We start from the raw sequence: 20595 nt of genomic DNA on the forward strand, positions 1-20595 counted from the left end.
CTCGAGCACAGAGGCAGAGACCATTCTGTGTCATGACAGTATCCTCGCGGCACTCCTGTAAAACACGCCCTAAACACACCTTCACTGGACTATGTCACACAATACAAAGTTCCACCAGAGAGAGAGAGGAATAAAAAAAAAACGCTAAACAAATATCTGAGAGGTGTACACCACACGCAGCTATTGACTGACCGCGAACAGGAAATAGAACTTATTTGCTGCATTTTTGATTTCGTTAATGTCTTGCAGTCTTGCTGTTTTTTTTTATCTTTTTTCTTTTCTTTGAACAATAAATTTTTTTCAGCTAAAAGTGTGTTGTAACGTAAGCGTTATTGAACATTTACCGAGTAAAATATTACTGAAAATTGATTAGTAATGCCTTGCACTACTGCGTTATAGCAAAAAGTAATATGTTACTGTAATGCATTACTCCCAACACTAATCATCTTTGGGGGGGCTAAACAGGCAGCGCTCTAGAATCAGTGGGCGGAGCTAAACAGGCAGTGATGTAGGATCGGTGGGCGGAGCTAAACAGGCAGTGATGTAGAATCGGTGGGCGGAGCTAAACAAGCAGTGATGTAGGATCGGTGGGCGGAGCTAAACAGGCAGTGATGTAGAATCGGTGGGCGGAGCTAAACAGGCAGTGATGTAGAATCGGTGGGCGGAGCTAAACAAGCAGTGATGTAGGATCGGTGGGCGGAGCTAAACAGGCAGTGATGTAGAATCGGTGGGCGGAGCTAAACAGGCAGTGATGTAGAATCGGTGGGCGGAGCTAAACAAGCAGTGATGTAGGATCGGTGGGCGGAGCTAAACAGGCAGTGATGTAGAAGCAGACGTTGATCTTCTTGAGAAACTACAATATGATTTAAGTGAAGTGAAGTGAAGTGAAGTGACATTCGGCCAAGTATGGTGACCCATACTCATGGGTTTGTGCTCTGCATTTAACCCATCCGAAGTGCACACACACAGAGCAGTGAACACACACACACACTGTGAGCACACACCCGGAGCAGTGGGCAGCCATTTATGCTGCGGCGCCCGGGGAGCAGTTGGGGGTTCGGTGCCTTGCTCAAGGGCACCTAAGTCGTGGTATTGAGGGTGGAGAGAGAACTGTACATGCACTCCCCCCACCCACAATTCCTGCCGGCCCGGGACTCGAACTCACAACCTTTCGATTGGGAGTCCGATTCTCTAACCACCAGGCCACGACTTCCCCATTTTTGTTGTGTTCTGAAAATTGAATTATAAGGATAAGGATATATTATGAAGTATAAGGATTAAATGGTATCATATTATAAAACAAAATGATGACTGAGAGGTACGCTCTTTATGGGATTAAAGTATGAAACTTAAGGGTATATATTAGAATTAGTTCTTTTGAAGGTAGTGGCCCAGGTATCAAAGGGGACATGAGCTAAACAGGCAGTGATGTAGAATCGGTGGGCGGAGCTAAACAGGCAGTGATGTAGAATCGGTGGGTGGAGCTAAACAAGCAGTGATGTAGGATCAGTGGGCGGAGCTAAACAGGCAGTGATGTAGAATCGGTGGGTGGAGCTAAACAGGCAGTGATGTAGAATTGGTGGGCGGGGCTAAACAAGCAGTGATGTAGGATCGGTGGGCGGAGCTAAACAGGCAGTGATGTAGAAGCAGACGTTGATCTTCTGCAGAGCCGGAGTTCAGACACACGATTATGTCATAAAGTGGCACATTCCTCAAGCTGTCCTTTTGGCAGACTGGCTTCAATATAAGCTGTTTTTACAGGAAAGTTTTGAGTTCTGAAACTTGCAGGATGATTTTATAGTACAATGACGTCTTTTATGTCAAAAGATACATTTCTCAGTTCATGACCCCTTTAAATAGTTATTCTTTTATTATATATTTATTGTTATTGTTACGAAACGTAAAGCAGAACACTGAAAATCTGGTACAAGTATACATGAACCCATGACAGTTCTTTTTCTTTGCCACCACTGTTACATTCAAATGTTAAATGAAATTTATATAAATGGATATAAATGGCCTTAGCTAGCAAATATAATTGCATAACACCACATTATTTATGGTTAGTAATTATGCTATGTGAAAACAAAACAAAAATACCATGCATTTTTTGTGTGTGTGTTCTTTCAGTTGAGCTCGAAGAGGCTGTGTAAGTGTAAACACAATGAAATAATGAAAAACACTGTTAGAAAAATATCTCCATATGGCTCTACTGTGGGTGGTCTTCTGTAGCATTTTTCAAGACCTCTGTTATGATCTATTTATCTCACCTGAGTGTACTCACCATTGAAACGATGTTTAAAATAAAATTATTTTTCAATGTGCCATTCATTGTTGAGTAATATCATGTACTGTACATATGTAATGCAATATGTAGCAAAAAAGGAGAGGAGTATTCCAGAAAGCGGGACTTTTCTGTCACATAAACCCAGATCAAACCTTGTTTGTTTGCAGTTATCGGTTCCAAAATTGTGGCCCAGAGTTCAGTCAAGTCAGATTTCATGGTGAACACACAAAGAGAATGTAGGAGAATGTACAGTATCCTTTGACATGAAAGCATGTGAAACTTCACTCAAACCCTGCTCTTTCCTCCTCAGGTGATTTAGAATTGAAATGCACCCCAAGTAGATATCCATGGCTCTAACTTTATTTATAGTAATAGTAATGTAGGAAGTAGGAAGTGTAATAGCACCACCACATGGTGAAATACAGTATGTGCACAATAAAACTATCTCATTACAGCAGGCAAAATCATATTTGATAACCTAATTAAACTCCTGGGACCCAGACACAGACTTCTGTCCTCTGTAGAGGACATTATATTTGAGTGATTTCTCTGAGAACCTTCATGTCACAGTTTTAGTCTGGATGTCCTGTTCTGAGCACGTTCTGACTTTTAAGGAGCTTTGATCATAAACGCTCCCTCTCTTTGGTCTTTTAAAATGAATGATATTGACAGAATGATCAGATTTAGCACTCTTAGGGAAATATGGTAATATAAACTATATGTGTATATATATATATATATATATATATATATAATATATATATAATTTTCAGATTTTTTGTCATAAATAAACATCTCAGAAAAATGTCATTGGGTTTTTTTACGAAATTTACGAAACGGCAAAATAAATTATATTTATATTATAAACGACAATAAATTATAGATCAATATTTCTATGAAAAATCTGTGCGTGAGTGTTAGATTCATGAAGTGGTGAGTGTTTTTACAATGTAAGTGAAGTAATGTTTCCTTGTATAATACTGTATATATTTTATGAACTTTTTTTAAATATAACATCTTTCTAGTGACTGCGGGTGGAAATTAGCATTTTTTTTTTTGCTATAACCTGGCACATGACATCTCTTATTTCCTAGACTAATGTTTTTTTTTTGTGCATTGTCCCTGATTAACTATAAATAAACTCAATTCAATTACACTTATTTTTCATTATGGATTTCCCCAAGAACACATAAATATGTAAATTAGACGCAATGTAGAAATACACTGAATAAAATAAAGTATCTACATTTTAATTACAGTAGCATATCAGATCATTCTGTTATATCTCTCATAACATAGTTGTGAATCATCTTTATACAAAGCTAAAAACTGATTTTTTTTTTTCAGTTTTATTTTTTAATGCTCCAACCAATGTAATAAAAACAAAATTCACAAAACCCCTAACAGAATGGTCTGGCACAGCAGTCGTGAAACAGGCGTTGCCTTCTGCTGAAGGAAAGCTCAGAATTACAGACCTGTCTTTTCCTTTTCTTATGAAAGTAAGTGAAGAGATGATGTCCATACAGAGCAATAACCATGATCTCAAAACATTCAAATCTGGATCTAGGGCCAAACTTATTAATAGAGACTCTTAGATAACCTGCTAAGCTTTTGAACGACCTCAACTGGTTTAGGCTCTACTTAATATCGCTGTGCACAAACACCAATGATTTCCTAACACTCTGTCCTTTGCATTTAATTCTCTTAACTTATGAGTTTTATGCCTTGTGTAAACACTCATATGGGATTAGAATCCCGCCAAATGTATTGCAGTCACAGATCAAAAAATAATAAGCAAAGGTCAAATATTTAAAAACATGTGTAAAATAATAATGCACAAAACCGAAAAAAAAATGCAGTTTTTTTTAAATAACAAACAGCGCAGTCATGGATCGAAAAATAATAAGCGTAAATCAAAAATGTAAACACATTTAAAATTATATTGCACAAAACTGAATCATGAATTCAAAATTTTCCAAATCTCAAACAAAATCAGGTTTCCTGATCATATGTTATTAAAATGTATTTATTTATTTATTTAAAAAATAAAATATCGCGTGTGATTTATCGTGCAGCCCAACTGCCTAAAATATAAAGTATTGCTAACTAAACCAAACTAACAAGACACGTGTTAACAGGCTAGATATCGGCCTACTCGGACTACATAGCGCTTGCAGAAAAAATCATAATACACAAAGGGAATGTTTCTGTCACCCACTAACAAAATATTTATATTACTATATTACTAATTAATATTACGCTGCTGACGCTGGTTATCCATCTTCACACACCTGCCACAGCAGCCATGAGTCGCATTGGAGTGACGTCAACTCCCCCTTGGACTGATTGGCTAGAGGCGCAGCTGTCAATCTAGAACTTGTGGTCCAATGGTGACGCTGAAGCCCGCCCTGATTTACATGAAACTCAAACTGCAACTTTTTGAAACGCAAGCGCAGAACGTGGAAACAAGAGTAAAGGGGAAAAGACCACAAGCACACACAAAAAAATAACATGAGCAGGAAACCTGATTTTGTTTGCGGTTTGGAAAATTTTTAATTCCTGTTTCAGTTTTGTGTAATCCATGACTGCGCTGTATGTTATTTAAAAAAAATTGCATTTGTTTTTCGGTTTTGTGCGTTATTATATTACACGTGTTTTTAAATGTTTTATTTATGCTTATTATTTTTCGATCTGTGACTGCAATACATTTGGCGCGATTCTAATCCCATACATAAACTCTCGCTTCCGAGCGCTAGGTGGCGGTGTTTGCACCATTCGAGCGAATCGCAACCAAGACATTTCAGAAGAAGAAACTCGGGCTACTCATCGATATCTACAAATTGGACAAGGAGCACTCCTTGACGGACGCTTAGGTAATTACTAAAACTCGTTTTATTATTTTTTTATTTAAGGGCAATTCCAGAATGCCATTTTATGCGCCTTTTATTTCTTTTGTATGGGTGTAAATTGATGAAATATTCAACAATGCCAAAGTTAAGTTAATCAAGCCATCTGGCGGAGTTTCCAGTCGTGTTATTGATCCGCGTGCGGCACGTTTGATGCTCGTGTTTACATTTGAGCCTCGCGACAGATGTTACCGCGCTGAAGACACAATGTAGCGTCTGTAGAGGCTTGACCAACATCAGAGCAGCTGTGGGTTAGCTCTGGGGCTAACTGTAGCCAGGGGGTGATTATTAATGCAGAATACTCGAAAGCAAGACATATGCCATTATGTTAAGGTGCAATTATATTCAAATAATCAATAGTATTTCATCGTATAGCCAATTACACAACGTCTTTTACACCAGGACTTAAAAAAATCCCAACCTCGTTTGGGCCAGAAGTTTGCGAGCAGGAGACCCTGTCAACTTTAAGTTCAGAATATCCAAACTTATCTTTTATTTATTGGTTTTTAATGCATGAATTCAGTTTGAGATGGGATTGTGCGATAAGCTCTACTTGTCTGATAGATTTACGACCGTTTAATAAAGATGCAGTATATTTAGATACACCATTAAAAATTGTGACATTAGGTCTGTTTGTGTGATGTACTGCGACATCAGCCATCTTATTTAGTCATTTTAATTTGATCAACATTGACTAATAACCAGTTTGTATTAACTCCACCAGACCTGTCAATAGATTATAATAAATAACAAGGTTAATGAACAACCATTGTCCTGTAGGGGAATTTACAGTTAAACCCCAGCACCAGGTCTGATGAATGAAGACCAGGACTCATCTGAAGAAAACCGCTTTAATAATTCGCCAGGAGGAATATATACTAAAATATATACCTTAAACGAATATACTTATTTGCAGTTAAATGTAAAAACTTACATTTAGTTCACATGCATTACATTGTTAATTGCAATTAATGAAAATGCATTGTAATTAACCATTTTATTAAATGCGGTCAGTGCTTTTTGAGTAACTTAAGTACATCTATATATTTGATCATTCATAACTATTTCTATTGTCTTTTAAACATATTAAAGTGTACTGCCGAATATACTGACAAGCATGTATGATAAACTAAATGCCGTTTTAGTCATTTCTACTTCTCAGTTTATGAAAACAATTCTATTCCATCTGCATCCATATTCAGACTTCATTGATTTTATTTTTCCTGTTGGACTGTGTGCAGTCTCTCTTTCCTGTCTGTAAAGGTTGGAGATGGACGCCGCTGAAGACACCGGTGAAGCCGAGACTGTTAGTGCTCAGAGCCTGTATGCGACGCTCGGCCTGTCCTCCGAAGATGTGGATGCACTCGCGCAGATTCCCGAAAGCGAAATCAGCGTGGAGACCCTCCCTTATCTCATCATGCAGCTCAAAGCCAAGAGAGCCCTTAAAGAGTCTTCTACCGCAGACACTGAGTTCAGAGACAAGTCCAGGCCTCCACAGGACAAGCGCAGCACACCCGAGAGATGCTCCAGCGACAGACGCAGAAGCCCCTTGTCTTCCAGCTCAGTGCGGCGCTCCGGGAGCCACGAGCATCATGGGAAAGGGGAGGGGCACAGGAAGTTTGAGAGGTACACGGGAGGAAGAAGAGACCTGGCTCACAGGAAGTCCTCCCGAGAGAGACCGAGTGCGGATCACGTGGCTGTGGAGATGGAGTCGGGCGACAACCCAACCGTTTTCCCACACAAATGCCCTCTTTGCAAGTGCATGCTGAATTCCATCAAGGTAAAGAGATATGTGATGCATCGAGTGCCACAAAAACACAAAACTATTAAATAAGAATAAAAATATCTAGAAATGATTAACATTTTGTAAAATTGCATATTAGTGCTGGGCGATTTTACATTTATGGGAAAATATATCCATGATGCTATCGGCGGATTGTACTGCTTTACAGTGAGGGAATGTAAAAGAACCCAGACTAGTCAAGAAGATAAGACACGGACATGTGTATTTTGGATATTTTAAGAAATGTTTATATTCTTTGGGTCTGGCTCATCATGAGATTAACTATTAATATGAAAATGCATTACCATTTTGATAAATATATTATACCGATTTTGGAGATTCTGTCCACAATATAAACTAGTTTTTATGTATGCAATGATGTATTTGTTTATTTTTCAGGAGGAATGTGTTTATTATAATCTTTCGTTTCATAATAATCTTAAGTGCTTCTGTTCTGTTTTCTTGACTGGCAGACATGGAGAGACCATCTGTCAGGGGTCCGCCACAAGTTTAATGAATCTGAGCGCAGTTCTCGCTCATTTCAACCCTCTAAGAGAGCCTACAGCTCCGAACACGCCATCGGTAAACAGTCTCCCTTTCACAGTGCATCTATATTTGATAATGCTGCCACTACAAAGAATTTTATTTTGTTTGTTGTTGTTTTAAGAAGAAACATTTAGGGCTGCACGATTGTGACCGATCTTTTTTTTTTTTTTTGCATAATTCTGATTATTAAATCTGGTTATCACATTTTACATTGAATGGTGTTTATACCGTTGTTTGAAGCAAAATAAACAAGCTGAAAACTTTTAGTGCTTTTCTATAGTATGAAGCCTCAAATCTGAACTATACACTGGATTGGTTTCTTCTTTAAATAATACAATCTTTTTATTTTTTAGAATATGCACGGCATTATAATGTTATGATAAAACTAAAATTAAAAGAATGGAAAAACCCATAAGATAACCTGTAGAAAGAAAAAGACACTTCGTAAGCACGCAGAATAACACAAGTGGCATCCGTAATACTAATTGCCATTAGAAATTTGATTGTGCATCTCTAGTCACATCTCAAATTTAAATGTAAAGACCTATTGCCTGTTAACTTTGAGACCATTTGAAAGCTAGTGTTCTCCTAAAAGTTGACAAATCAAATGCAGCGAACGATAGCAAATATACTTAATTTTTCTTGAAATTGAACCACATTTACATTTATTAATTTAGAAGATACTTTTATCCAAAGTGACTTACACATGAGGAATACAGCAAGTGTGTTATTAATTATTTATTTATTTAGATTCACAAAAGAGATGAACCAAAAATATCGATCTTGTACATGCCTCTGCATAGGTTCATTTTTCTCCATTTAAATGCTCTCATGATTGTGACATAAGCTAAACCTGTTGGCTGTATTTAATGCCAAGCTCTTTTATGGCCTCTTCTTTAACGTCCTGTTCCTGTCTCATCAAGCCAATGTCATTTTAAACTTACGTGACTTATAAAAGGAATTGTGTAAATTTTTTTGACCACAAACTTTCACGAAATGTATAGAGGTTTAACAGGTTTTTTTCTTTTCTTTAAGGGGATCAGTACATGTCCAGCTCATCAGACCACCTCTACCCTCCTAAGGTAACTTAACTGATGTGCTGCTCTTTTTTTATTCATTTCTACTACTTAAGCACTCAAACTGAAATGTTAGTTTTTTTGTCATGTCTATATATTATCCTCAGCCCAATACAAGAGTGGTCGTTGCTAAGTTTCCTATGGGTGCCGTGGCCGTGGGGGAGCTTCTAGAGCTTGGAAAACCATTCGGCACAATTGTGAAGCACCTGGTGTTCCCAGCGAAGGTAACGAAAGGCGCTCTAGATTTATACACAATAATGAACCATTTTGTTGTTTCATAACAGCTTTTGCTTTGCCCACCATTGTTTAACAGTATCCTGTAACAATATAACTCTTTACTACAGTGATATTTAAAGGGCTAGTTCATCAGAATTGACTTTTATTCTATGGAAAGGTGAAGTTTAGCAGATAGGCGCTATAAAGAAGTGAAATTCACTCAGACATTCTCACCCTCAGGCCATTCTAGATACAGTAGAGGAGTTTCTTAGTTGAGTTTGTGTCTTCATCAGGTTTGTAGAAATGTAGCACTGCATCAGTGTCTCATCAATGGATGCTCTGCAGTGAATGGGTGCCGTCAGAATGAGTCCAAACAGCTGATAAAAACATCACAGTAATCCACAGCACTCGAAATACAATGCACCATTAAGATGTTTTTAACATCAAACCGTTGCTTCTGGCTAAGATCTGGCTAAACAGCTTTTGTCTTATAATATCTTAAATTGTGTTCCAAAGACGAACAAGACGGGTTACGGGTTTGGAACGACATGGGGGTAAGTGATTAATGAGAAAATGTGGGTGGAGTATCCCTAACTGATGGACTGGAGTGCTGTGGATTATTGTGATGTTTTTATCAGCTGTTTGGACTCTCATTCTGACGGCACCCATTCACATTCATGTCACACTCAGTATATGTGAAGCGGGTCTTTAAAACTCTCTCGTTGTTTTTGTATTGTGTTTTTAATTTATTTGTGCATGATTTTTGTTTGCTGGGTAACAGGGATTCCTGGAGTTTAGTTCTCACAAGGAGGCTCAGAATATGGTCAATCACTTCCAGCTGAAACCAGCCTTCGTAAAGGAGAGCGCAGTAGTCCTCTACTTATCTCCGACAGTGGAAGGCATTTATGTGAGTAGCCCACAAACCACACCCTCTATACTCTGACAATCTATCCACAACGGTTACGTTTTGTGTGCTTTTTTTTTTGACTGACAGACCCCACCCAAGTTTGATACGCCTTCACCAAAACGAACAAAGCGTTCGAATGCGCCTTCGGTGGTGTGTTTCTCACGTCTGCCTCCCGGGGAGGACGTCGAGGCTGAAGTGCTGGAGCTCGCAGGCATGTTTGGAGAGGTGTGGCAGTCCAAGTTCACTGACTGTAAGGTGAGGAGTAGCTTAATTCATTCATTTATTTAAATTTTGCATTCAGCCAATCACGAATCGACATAGAGCATCCTATGCAAATGTGACGCTGGCACATCCAGCGAGTGAAGCACTCATAAAGTGGCGATGGAAATGCCCCAGAGTTTTTCAGAGGATTTGTCACAAACTGTCTGTTGATTAGTTCAGTGAAAAACGTTTTGAGTTAATCGTACGCATTAATTTTGACAGCCTTTGTACACATACACTGCTCCCCCCCCATTAAACTGTTGTGTGTCTGTGTGTGTAGGCCTTGATAGAGATGGTTGACTGGCGTGATGCCGACATCATGGTGAAGTATTACTACAGTAACCCTCTGAGGATTCAGGGCAGAAGTGTCAAAGTGACCATGACGCACATCACAAGCCTGAGGTAAGAGACTTCTGATATCTCAAGCCCTAAAGAGGCCTTTGAACCAGGTCATTTCTGTTCATGCCAAACTGACCGTGTCAAAGCAGCTTCACAGCGATAAACGAGAAGATCACAATCAGAGTTCAGACACTAGTGCGGTCATTTAGCTCAAGACAGGTCAGGGTTGATTCAGTTCAAATACAGTTTTCACTGCATAGACGATAGGTTCATTTCTAAGTGCTGTATGTTTTGAGAAACGATGGAGAATAAGTGAATCGTGCCTCCACGACCGTGTGGAGTTGTTTCGATGAATCACGGAGGCTGTCGGTAGAGCTTAACTGGTATTGAACTTTTTCAAGATTATCTGAAATGCTTGGTCTTTCAGAGAGAACAGTCCTCAGCCTGTGAGCAGAAAATCTGACCCGAGCAAACACAGCAGACAAAGAGAGGAGTCCACGTCTAGCAACAAGGACAAGAGCGACGGCTCAAACCAAGAAACCGTAGAGAAAGAAGACGAGGTGCTGGATGAAGAGGAGGGCGTTCAGCTGGAGGATGAACCTGGGATGCTTCATGATGAGGAGGAAGAAGAGAAACAAGATGAGCAAAAGCTGGAAGAGGAGAGACCTAGCGCTGCGGAGGAGAACAGAGAGAGAGCTTCAGAGCAGAATCCAGACCAAGAGGTGAGTCAATTAACATTTAATACGTCAACAGTCAACTAACAATGAACGACTGTGTTTCCATTAACATTAACAAAGATGAATACATGCATTGTTCATGTCATGCATTAACTAATGAAACCTTAATATAAAATGTATGTTTAAGTGCATTTCACCGTACTCTCCAGGGTTATGGTTTATGGCTTTTTGAAAATGCAGAGACTGCATGAACGTGTGACGGAAAGCAATGCATGTGTCTATTTCTCTGCAGGGTGTTGTGGATGATGCAGAATTTCCAGAGAACATGGAAGATTTCGTTACATTAGATGAGCTGGACTACAATGCAGGAGGTGATCCTTTTTCATTAGACATTACCAGGTCAAAACACATAAAAAGAAATAACTTGTGCATTTATGAATCGTTTACTTAAGACCGCATTTAGAAAATAGTGACTTTTCATCTCATGCCATTCATACTTTTAATTTATGATCAGTGACACCTTTTCCCTTTTTATTCCAGACTCCACTGTGCCAACGGTAAGTGCCACATCTCTCATTTACTGTAGATGTTGGATGTCTTAGGAAGTAAACGTGTGTTTCGTGTGTGTGGACAGTAGCAGTGTGTGTTTATTTCAGGATAGTAAAGTAGTGGTGGTGTGGCCTGTCAAGAGGAGCCCTGACCTGATGAAGGACCTTCACAGTCTGACTGCTCCCTTCGGCAGGATGGTCAAGCATTTATCCACGTTCAAACAGGAGGTACGTGTTTTCTGTTTGCAAATGAGTGATGCATGAAATATCGCTATAACTGAACAATTTCAGCCTAAACAGACTTTTTTTTTTTTGCTTGTTTTATTAAATAAGGAGTCCCTTGTTGTCAAAGGCTGCGTTTATTTGATCACAAATGTAGTATGAATGATAATATTGTGTTTCGTTACAATTTCAAATAACTGATTTATATTTGAATGCATTGTAAAATGAGTGTCACATGATCCTTCAGAAATCATTTTAAGAAATGCAGCCTTGGTGACACTTTTCAGAAGCATTAATATATATATATATATATATTTATTTATTACATATTGATCATATTTCTACTTATTATTTCATACTTCATTTTAATTTACAGTTGAATTGATCTGTCATGATATTTTTTTTTATTTATTTCAACAACAAATTGGGAGTAGAAACTATTGTTATTAAAGAGTTGATTTAAAACCTGCCTTCTGTGCAGTTTAAATGTTTGTACAACAGGGTTTTATATTTGAATGTTGGATTATTGAATACATTTAATTTATTATTAACTAAACATTATTTTTGATTTTGGCTTAATGAAAACTTCAATTTCTGTTTTGACAAAAAAAAAAAACTTTTGGTGCAATACTAGCAATTAAAGGCAAAGTTATCCCTGAAATTTCAAGGTTGTTTCTTCAGCTATGCATGTTTTCAGTGGATGAGTAAAACAGGACTCTCCTCTTAGTGTGTAAAACATCTCTCTAACCCTTAATAAACATTGTATTTGTGTGTGTGAATTTTCTAACTTGGATAATACTTTAAGAAAAGTTGATTACTTTAACATTTGTTAGAAAATAAACAATTATAGCGCATTTGTTAATCCTAGTTCATTCAAAAATGCTTCTTTCAACATTTACAACATTACAAGCTAAAACAGGATATTGTATGCATTAGTTAATACATGAGCTGCAATAAAAAAATGAGCTGCAAAACACACACACACACACACACACACACACAAAATAAATAAATCTTTGTGCAAATAAAGAGAGCTTGTAGCAGTCACTGCACATAACTCACTGTAGCTATCATTGAGTCATGCACACACTGAAACAGTCCTGTTGATCTATTCTTAAATCAATCCATATTAAATCATGCATTTGAGAATCCAACATTGGTGCTTTATACTCTCTCTATAGTTACTGTGTCTTCCGTTTCCACATACGCTGTCAGTTTTACTCGTCGCAGTTCTCAGTTCTTCAGTTTTTGCCTGTAGCTGTGATGTGTGTTTGTGTTCTTGTAGGCTATGATTGAGCTGGAAACCGCTGAAAAAGCGCAAGAAATGGTGCAGTTCTTCAGCAATCACAAGGCAACGATATGCGGCAGACCGGTGTCCGTTTCCATGTGCCTTACCATGAAGACAATAGAGGTGTGTGTTTAGAAACAACATGATAGAGAGACCGACAGTTACTGTAACATCTCATCCATCAGTGACCTGTCAGTGTTTCAGTCAAGATACACCAGCAGCCAGAAGTTTAGGATAATTGAGGTATTTAAGTGATTTTGACAGAAGTGTCTTATGCTCATGGAGGCTGCATTTATTTGATCAAAAACACAGTATAAAATTTAAAATAGCAGTTTTTATGTGTTAAAGTGTAATTTATTTCTGTGATGCTCCGCTGTATTTTCAGCATCATTCCTCCAGTCTTCAGTGTCACATGATCTTCAGAAATCAGAATAATATGATGATTTACTGCTCATCAATGTTGAAAACGGTTCATATTTTTATGAAAACTACGAAAAACACTACATCTGTGAGTTATTTCTCCATAGATGACAGAAGGAAGTATATAGAAGAATATTAAGACTGCTTCACATTCACAAGCAACGTCAGGAAAAGTTACAAACAGACAAAATGGAGAATAAAATAAAATAAAGGACGGTCAATATATACTATAGACAGAATATACAAATCAGTCAATACGTATGTGTTGAAATTACTTGCCATGTAACATAAAGGTGCTGGTCATATAATGAATATCATCAAAAAGTAGATTTAATTAATTCCATTCAAAAAGTGAAACTTGTATATTATATTCATTCATTAAACACAGACTGATATATTTCAAATGTTTATTTATTTTAATTTTGATGATTATAACTGACAACTAATGAAAACCCCAAATTCATTATCTCAGAAAATTTGAATATAACTTAAGACCAATACAAAGAAAGGATTTTTAGAAATCTTGGCCAACTAAAACTTATGAACATTAAAAGTATGAGCATGTACAGCACTCATTAGTTGTGGCTCCTTTTGCCTGAATGACTGCAGCAATGCGGCGTGGCATGGAGTCGATCAGTCTGTGGCACTGCTCAGGTGTTATGAGAGCCCAGGTTGCTCTGATAGTGGCCTTCAGCTCTTCTGCATTCTTGGGTCTGGCATATTGCATCTTACTCTTCACAATACCCCATAGATTTTCTATGGGGTTAAGGTCAGGAGAGTTTGCTGGCCAATTAAGAACAGGTCCTTAAACCAGGTACTGGAAGCTTTGACACTGTGTGCAGGTGCCAAGTCCTGTTGGAAAATGAAATCTGCATCTCCATAAAGTTGGTCAGCAGCAGGAAGCATGAAGTGCTATAAAACTTTCTGGTTTATGGCTTTGTTGACCTTGGACCTCAGAAAACAGAGTGGACCAACACCAGCAGATGGCATGGCACCCCAAACCATCACTGACTGTGGAAACTTTACACTGGACCTCAAGCAACGTGGATTGTGTGCCTCTCCTCTCTTCCTCCAGACTCTGGGACCCTGATTTCCAAAGGAAATACAAAATTGACTTGCATCAGAAAACATAAGTTTGGACCACTCAGCAGCAGTCCAGTCCTTTTTGAAGCGAGACGCTTCTGATGCTGTCTGTTGTTCAAGAGTGGCTTGACACAAGGAGTGCGACAGCTGAAACCCATGTGTTGCATACGTCTGTGTGTAGTGGTTCTTGAAGCACTGACTCCAGCTGCAGTCCACTCTTTGTGAATCTCCCCCACATTTTTGAATGGGTTTTGTTTCACAGTCATCTCCAGGCTGCGGTTATCCCTATTGCTTGTACACTTTTTTTTCTACCACATCTTTTGGACACAGAGCTCTGTGAACAGCCAGCCTCTTTTGCAATGACCTTTTGTGTCTTGCCCTCCTTGTGCAAGGTGTCAATGGTCGTCTTTTGGACAACTGTCAAGTCAGCAGTCTTCCCCATGATTGTGTAGCCTACAGAACTAGACTGAGAGACCATTTAAAGGCTTTGCAGGTGTTTTGAGTTAATTAGCTGATTTGAGTGTGGCACCAGGTGTCTTCAATATTGAACCTTTCACAATATTATAATTTTCTGAGATACTGAATTTTGGATTTTCCTTATGCTGCGTTCACACCAAACGCGAATAGAGCGTCAAATTCACGTCTACCGCATCTAGTTTGCCGCTTGAACATTTTGAATGCATTCGCGCGTCTAGAGCGAAATTAACCGCCTAGCACACACCCCTACCACAAGTAGTGGATTTCGAATCAGATGCGCGTAGAAAGAAAGAGTTTGAAGCAAAATTTACGCGCGTCCGATGCGAAATCCGCTTCTTGTGGTAGGGGTGTGCGCTAGGCGGTTGTAAGCTGTAGGCTATATTGGGGGGAAATAGTTGTAAAAAACAGCGGGAAGGCAGCGGGTCGAAAAACGTGTACGTGACTCAAAAGTTAAATGTGTATTTACAACACACTCTTCCAAGCGAGGTCCTTTTTATTCCTGAAATATGAACTTGTGTATGATACTTGTGTCATATAGCTCCGGGTGACTGCTCACTGACAACATCAGTCGTTCCTCCATGTTGAATGAGTGAGTCCTGAGCAGGCTCCTGATTGGTTAACGCGGTGCCAATTGACGCCAAAGTAAAAAATTTTCAACTCGGGCGTCAAACTCAAATTCGCGTCAAACCTGTAAATGCACCAAAGCACGAGATGCTCAGTTCGCGTGAAGTCACGCTAAAAGCCTCATTCGCGCCGCGAGACCTCCAGACGCGCGCAAACGTGTCTTTACATTGACTTAACATTTAAATCATTCGCGCCAGACGCTCTATTTGCTTTTGGTGTGAACGCAACAATAGTTGTCAATTATAAACATCAAAATTAAAATAAATAAACGTTTGAAATATATCAGTCTGTGTAATGAATAAGATAATATACAAGTTTCACTTTTTGAATGGAATTAGTAAAATCAACTTTTTGATGATATTCTAATTATATGACCAGCACCTGTATAATGTGCATATAATACTTTAGTGAATGTTGTTATTCCAAATGTAGATGAGTAGAGAATTAAACTAGACTGATTTAAATCCCTCACGTCACGTTCAGAGCCCCAGCGGGAGGTCTATTTTCATCAGCCGTCTTCCCAACCAGAGGAACCTGCGACAGAAATACACTCACAAATCCCTCTTCAAACTAACCAAGCCTTTTGGGAGACTGACTGGCTACTCTCTGCACAGGTATCAAGGAACGGTACGTATTCCCTCGTCACTGTTTGCCATCTGGCGGGTTCTTGAATGTCTTCGTAACTCTTTGGTGTTTCCTGTGCCTCAACTTGTTCCTTCTCAGTGTTACATGCAACTGGAAAGTACGAAGGCTGCTGAAAAAATGGTTGCGCAGTACAGTCGGCGGCCTTGCAAGTTTTGGGGGGCGGTGCTGAGGATAGCCATGTGCAGGAAAGGGGACTCTCTGATTCGCTGGTAGGTGAATGTGGTTTTTCCATTTCAGTGCAATGTTGAAATCATGTCGCTGAATGGAGTGGATGGATGCACAAATTATAAAATGCAGTACATTTCCATCCCTGTCATGCACAGCTGGCCACAGATACTTTGAAAACACTTAGAAATGTCAATGCAGTAGATCTCAAATGAATCCACTTCACTTTTCTGTAGCTCATATTTTGGTTGAGTGTGTATGTAATGTTTTTTGTTCTTAGGAGACTCCCTGAAAATGCAGAGGAGAGAGGGTTAAAAAAGGACAAAAAAGAAATTAATCCAAGCACTGAAAGGACAGAAAATGACCAGGTAATCACAAGAGAAAATCAAACATCACCTGAAATCTTAATAGAAACATCTTGATCTGAAGTGACACGCTTAAATTTGATTTGCACTTTTAAAAGATTGAGTTGAAGGAAAAGAAAAGTAGCTGAGCGTCAGGCATATATGATATCTCTGTCAGTAAAAATCATATGAGAGGAAATGTGTGTTTGCAGAACCAGCAGAGTTCTTCACTGGATTGTGAAGGTGTTGGAGGGGATCCGGTTTGTGAAAGTAAAGGTTCAGAAGAGGATGGTCAGCTGGAGAAAACCCCTCTGAGCCCTTATCAGCCAGACCAGATTGTGGGCAAGTCCATCACACACATTCTTGTGTATTATACACACTCGGTCATTTCATTATTATAACCACCAGAGCTTCATTTGAAGCATGCCAAAATAACATTTGTTGTATTGACTTTAAGGCAAATTCCTTCAGTTTCAAAAATGTTTTCATTTCCAACAACGTATTTTTTCTTTTTTAGATGCAAATAAAGTTGTTTAGTGTTTTTATTTTTTTTTTTTAAATCTGGCGGTTTGTAATGTTTATGCCAATGGCAATTTTTTTTTTCTTTAAGCAAAAAAATTGAAAAACAAAAAACACTGTAAATCTTGTCTCAGGAAAGACTTCTCTTATTTCAGGTGTGAACTACGTCATCCCAGTAACTGGTTTCTTCTGCAAGCTGTGTAACATGTTCTACACTGATGAGAAAAGAGCAAAATCAGAGCACTGCTGCAGCCTTGAACACTACAACAACCTCAAGGTGACCGCAAGAGAGTTAGAAAACAGATGAGAAAAGATTATATGAATCTCCTTCGGCAATGGAGCATTAAACTCTTAGCGCATTTCTCTCTCTCTCTCTCTCTTTCTCTTTTTATATATATATATATATATAGCGAGAGAGAGCGAGTGAGAGAAAGAGAGAGAGAGAGAGAGAGAGAGCTCACACTTTACAATAAGGTTACATTAGTTAATGTTACTTAATGTATTAACTTACAGTGAACAATACATTTATTACAGTATTTATTAATCTTTGTTAATGTTAATGGAAATACAGTTGTATATTGTTAGTTCATGTTAATTCACAGTGCATTAACTAATCTTAACAAGCACAAATCCTGATTTTAATAATGCATTAGTAAATGAAGTTAACACTAAGATTAATAAATGCTGTAGAAGTGTTGTTCATGCGTAGTTTGTTAACTAGTTAACTAATGTACCGTATCGTAAAGTGTTATCATACATTGCTTTTTGCGATTAAATACAATAATAGGCCTCATCACCCAGTGAATGCTTTTGGCCTCTCTAGATGTGTTTTTTAGTTTGTTCGTGGCATACTCGATTATGCCAGCTCTACTATTGTCTCTCAATCACACATGCAGCACAGTAAAAATCATACCTGTTCTCCTCTTTTTAAAGAACTTCAAAAGTTGCACTTGAACAATTTGCGTGAAACGTGACATTAACTTGCTTGAGCTTGTGAGTAGCTTATGATTCCGAGCTCTGATTGGACAATCGCCGTTATTTAGTTCAGAAATTACATTTAATTTGCACGATTAGTGTCACATAATACACAACACTGATAATCTAAAGGGGATGGTGGTTTAACATGCCATCCCCATCTCAGTTCGAGCTATATATACATATATTTGCAGATGTGCATTATAACCATTTCTCGAGATAGGAGACTCATTTATTAATAAAATAGCTTCAGCAATGAATCACTATATTGTTTCTCATTAACGAAGAGGTAAAATCACTGTTTTTGAAGCAACTAAACTCACAGCGTCATTGTTTGCTTAAGAGAGACACAGACACAGATAATTCACACATGAAACATTCATCACGCTCTCTCTATGGCGGTTGGCATGAAAATATTTGCATCTATCCTCTCACCTCGCTTTCAACGTCAATTCGCACTCTGCTTCTGTGAACAGTCAACCCCGCCCACTTTGATTTGATTGGCCATCTACTTTTCTTTATTGCATTATGGATTGTAGGACAAAATGAAAACAAGTACAGTAAGTGTCATGTGGTCTGCAATCCATGATTTTCAGTCCAGTCATGCAACTCTGAATGGTCTGATCTCCCAGCCAATGAAACGACATTTACCAAACAAGTCCTGGTAATGTGCATAAACATCCATGTTGCTTTGATTTTCAGCTCAAACATGTTGAAGTGGTGGAAGAGGCAGATGGACACCCAGATGGCTGAGTTAAAGAAGACAAAGACATTATTGTACTTTGCATTTTGTTTTGTTTTTATTTGTTTTCATTCCACTTCGTTTCAATTTTCTTTCTGTTCAGATCTTTTGTTTTTCAGAGCGCTACGAGAGTGAGTGAGTGTGTGTGCGACAGATGTGTGTGTGGACAAAATTGTTAAGCCATTGTGATGGTTTGGATGTTTAACAGTAAGCAGAACGAACATGTATATCAGCTGAAGGAGAGCGTTTTGAAATAAACTCAAGTTTGTTTACTGTCACCTATATGCAAGTGTCTATAATTCATTTTTGATAAAAGCAGGTTACCTTTAGTTATGCAAGCCTCTCCAGTGGTCATGATCTCGTGTGTGTGTGTGTGTGTGTGTGTGTGTGTGTGCAGGTTTACTCTGACATAGCACTGATCACCATCTGAAATGGTTAAAAAATTGGCCTCAAAACTATTAATGTATGCGTGCACAATTTTCCATCAGTTCAATAGACGTTACAAATGGATCTCGCCACAAACCAATACATTATGCCTGGCAGCTTGTGTCTGTGAAGCTCAGAATTAAATGAATGTGCAATGATTTGTATATTGAGGCACATTTGCCAATAGTTGATCATGTTTGTGTACATGTATTATCATGTTTGCCAATAGCCAAAGACGTTCCAATTCAAACACAAAATGCTCTTGTGAAGTTTACTTTGCACAGACACATAATTAACTACCAGTGAATTGTAAGATTTGCAACAATTATCGAATTAATAGATAGATATTTGTGCACACATTTAAAAATTTACACCAGTATCATCATAATGTCCAGTCCTTTCTTTTCTAAACTCAAACAAATTAAAAAAAAAAAGAATTCACTACATTCCAATAAATGTAAACTAATACACTTACTAAATAAAAAACAATCAGGAATATATAAATGATGGTAAAGATGATAAATTAAATGGAAGACTATTCAATCTTTCTGAAAAATAAATGGATTTAAAATCAAACCACAAAATGTAAAACAAACACTGAACTAAACAGCAACGTTTCAGTCATGACAATTGGAAACTATTTTGATTGTCAAAGGTACTGTGTGGGTACAATCATTAAACTTCTATATATATATATATAATCTGCGGTATAATCTTCACATCAGAAGCACATTTACTTTACATGCATGTTAGTCAATGCATAAAATTAACAAAGGTTGAACATAGCTGCATTTGAACTGACTTTTCATAAAAACCACCATTTTTTGAATGTTTTGCTCGATACAGACTCTTAAGTACAGTGCATCTTTCTTTTCTCACTGGAATGTATAGTATCAGTTATTTGCATTGACATCAGAAATGTTTGCACAACCATGACATTTAGTGAAGACATTATAGGATGACTCGAGTCGATTAGTTTGGTGTATTCTGCTAGCAGGAACAGGAACATTTAATAGTTAGACAGTATACATCAATCATACTGATTGGTTACATATGGCTTTAAGTAGAAATAGACTTTTCTTTTGCAAAGCATGCACTCGATCAAGCCACCTGGTAGAG

The 20595-nt window shown here is 38.1% G+C and overlaps 1 protein-coding gene and 1 long non-coding RNA gene across 3 annotated transcripts; one reads left to right on the forward strand and one right to left on the reverse strand.

The window, feature by feature from the left end:
- Positions 1–5033: 5033 nt before the first annotated feature.
- On the forward strand, positions 5034–19332 carry LOC132132316 (uncharacterized). Of its 2 annotated transcripts, none has more exons than XM_059544706.1 (19): positions 5034–5160; positions 6435–6973; positions 7450–7558; positions 8558–8604; positions 8706–8822; positions 9596–9721; positions 9809–9976; positions 10263–10384; positions 10749–11043; positions 11291–11369; positions 11539–11555; positions 11655–11774; positions 13054–13179; positions 16144–16287; positions 16384–16514; positions 16751–16838; positions 17027–17156; positions 17489–17610; positions 19011–19332. In XM_059544706.1, the coding sequence occupies exons 2-19, from the start codon at positions 6464–6466 to the stop codon at positions 19059–19061; spliced, it is 2502 nt and encodes an 833-aa protein (XP_059400689.1). In that variant the 5' UTR covers positions 5034–5160; positions 6435–6463; the 3' UTR covers positions 19062–19332. The 2 variants fall into 2 exon arrangements, with proteins under 2 accessions (XP_059400689.1, XP_059400693.1); XM_059544710.1 differs by having other exon boundaries at positions 5036–5160; positions 6457–6973.
- LOC132132406 (uncharacterized) lies at positions 19081–20581 on the reverse strand. The gene is made up of 2 exons (XR_009429032.1): positions 20057–20581; positions 19081–20020 (listed from the first exon to the last, which is right to left on the reverse strand). It is a non-coding gene; the product is annotated as an uncharacterized LOC132132406 (long non-coding RNA).
- Positions 20582–20595: the final 14 nt, after the last annotated feature.

The sequence above is a fragment of the Carassius carassius genome, chromosome 4 (assembly GCF_963082965.1).
Source record: "Carassius carassius chromosome 4, fCarCar2.1, whole genome shotgun sequence".
In the NCBI taxonomy this organism is placed as follows: Eukaryota; Metazoa; Chordata; class Actinopteri; order Cypriniformes; family Cyprinidae; genus Carassius; species Carassius carassius.

Coding starts and splice junctions, on each gene's coding strand:
- LOC132132316 (XM_059544706.1), top strand. CDS start 6,464: ATGGACGCCGCTGAAGACACCGGTGAAGCCGAGACTGTTAGTGCTCAG. Junction 8,605..8,705: donor ACCACCTCTACCCTCCTAAG/GTAACTTAACTG, acceptor TATTATCCTCAG/CCCAATACAAGAGTGGTCGT. Junction 8,823..9,595: donor ACCTGGTGTTCCCAGCGAAG/GTAACGAAAGGC, acceptor GCTGGGTAACAG/GGATTCCTGGAGTTTAGTTC.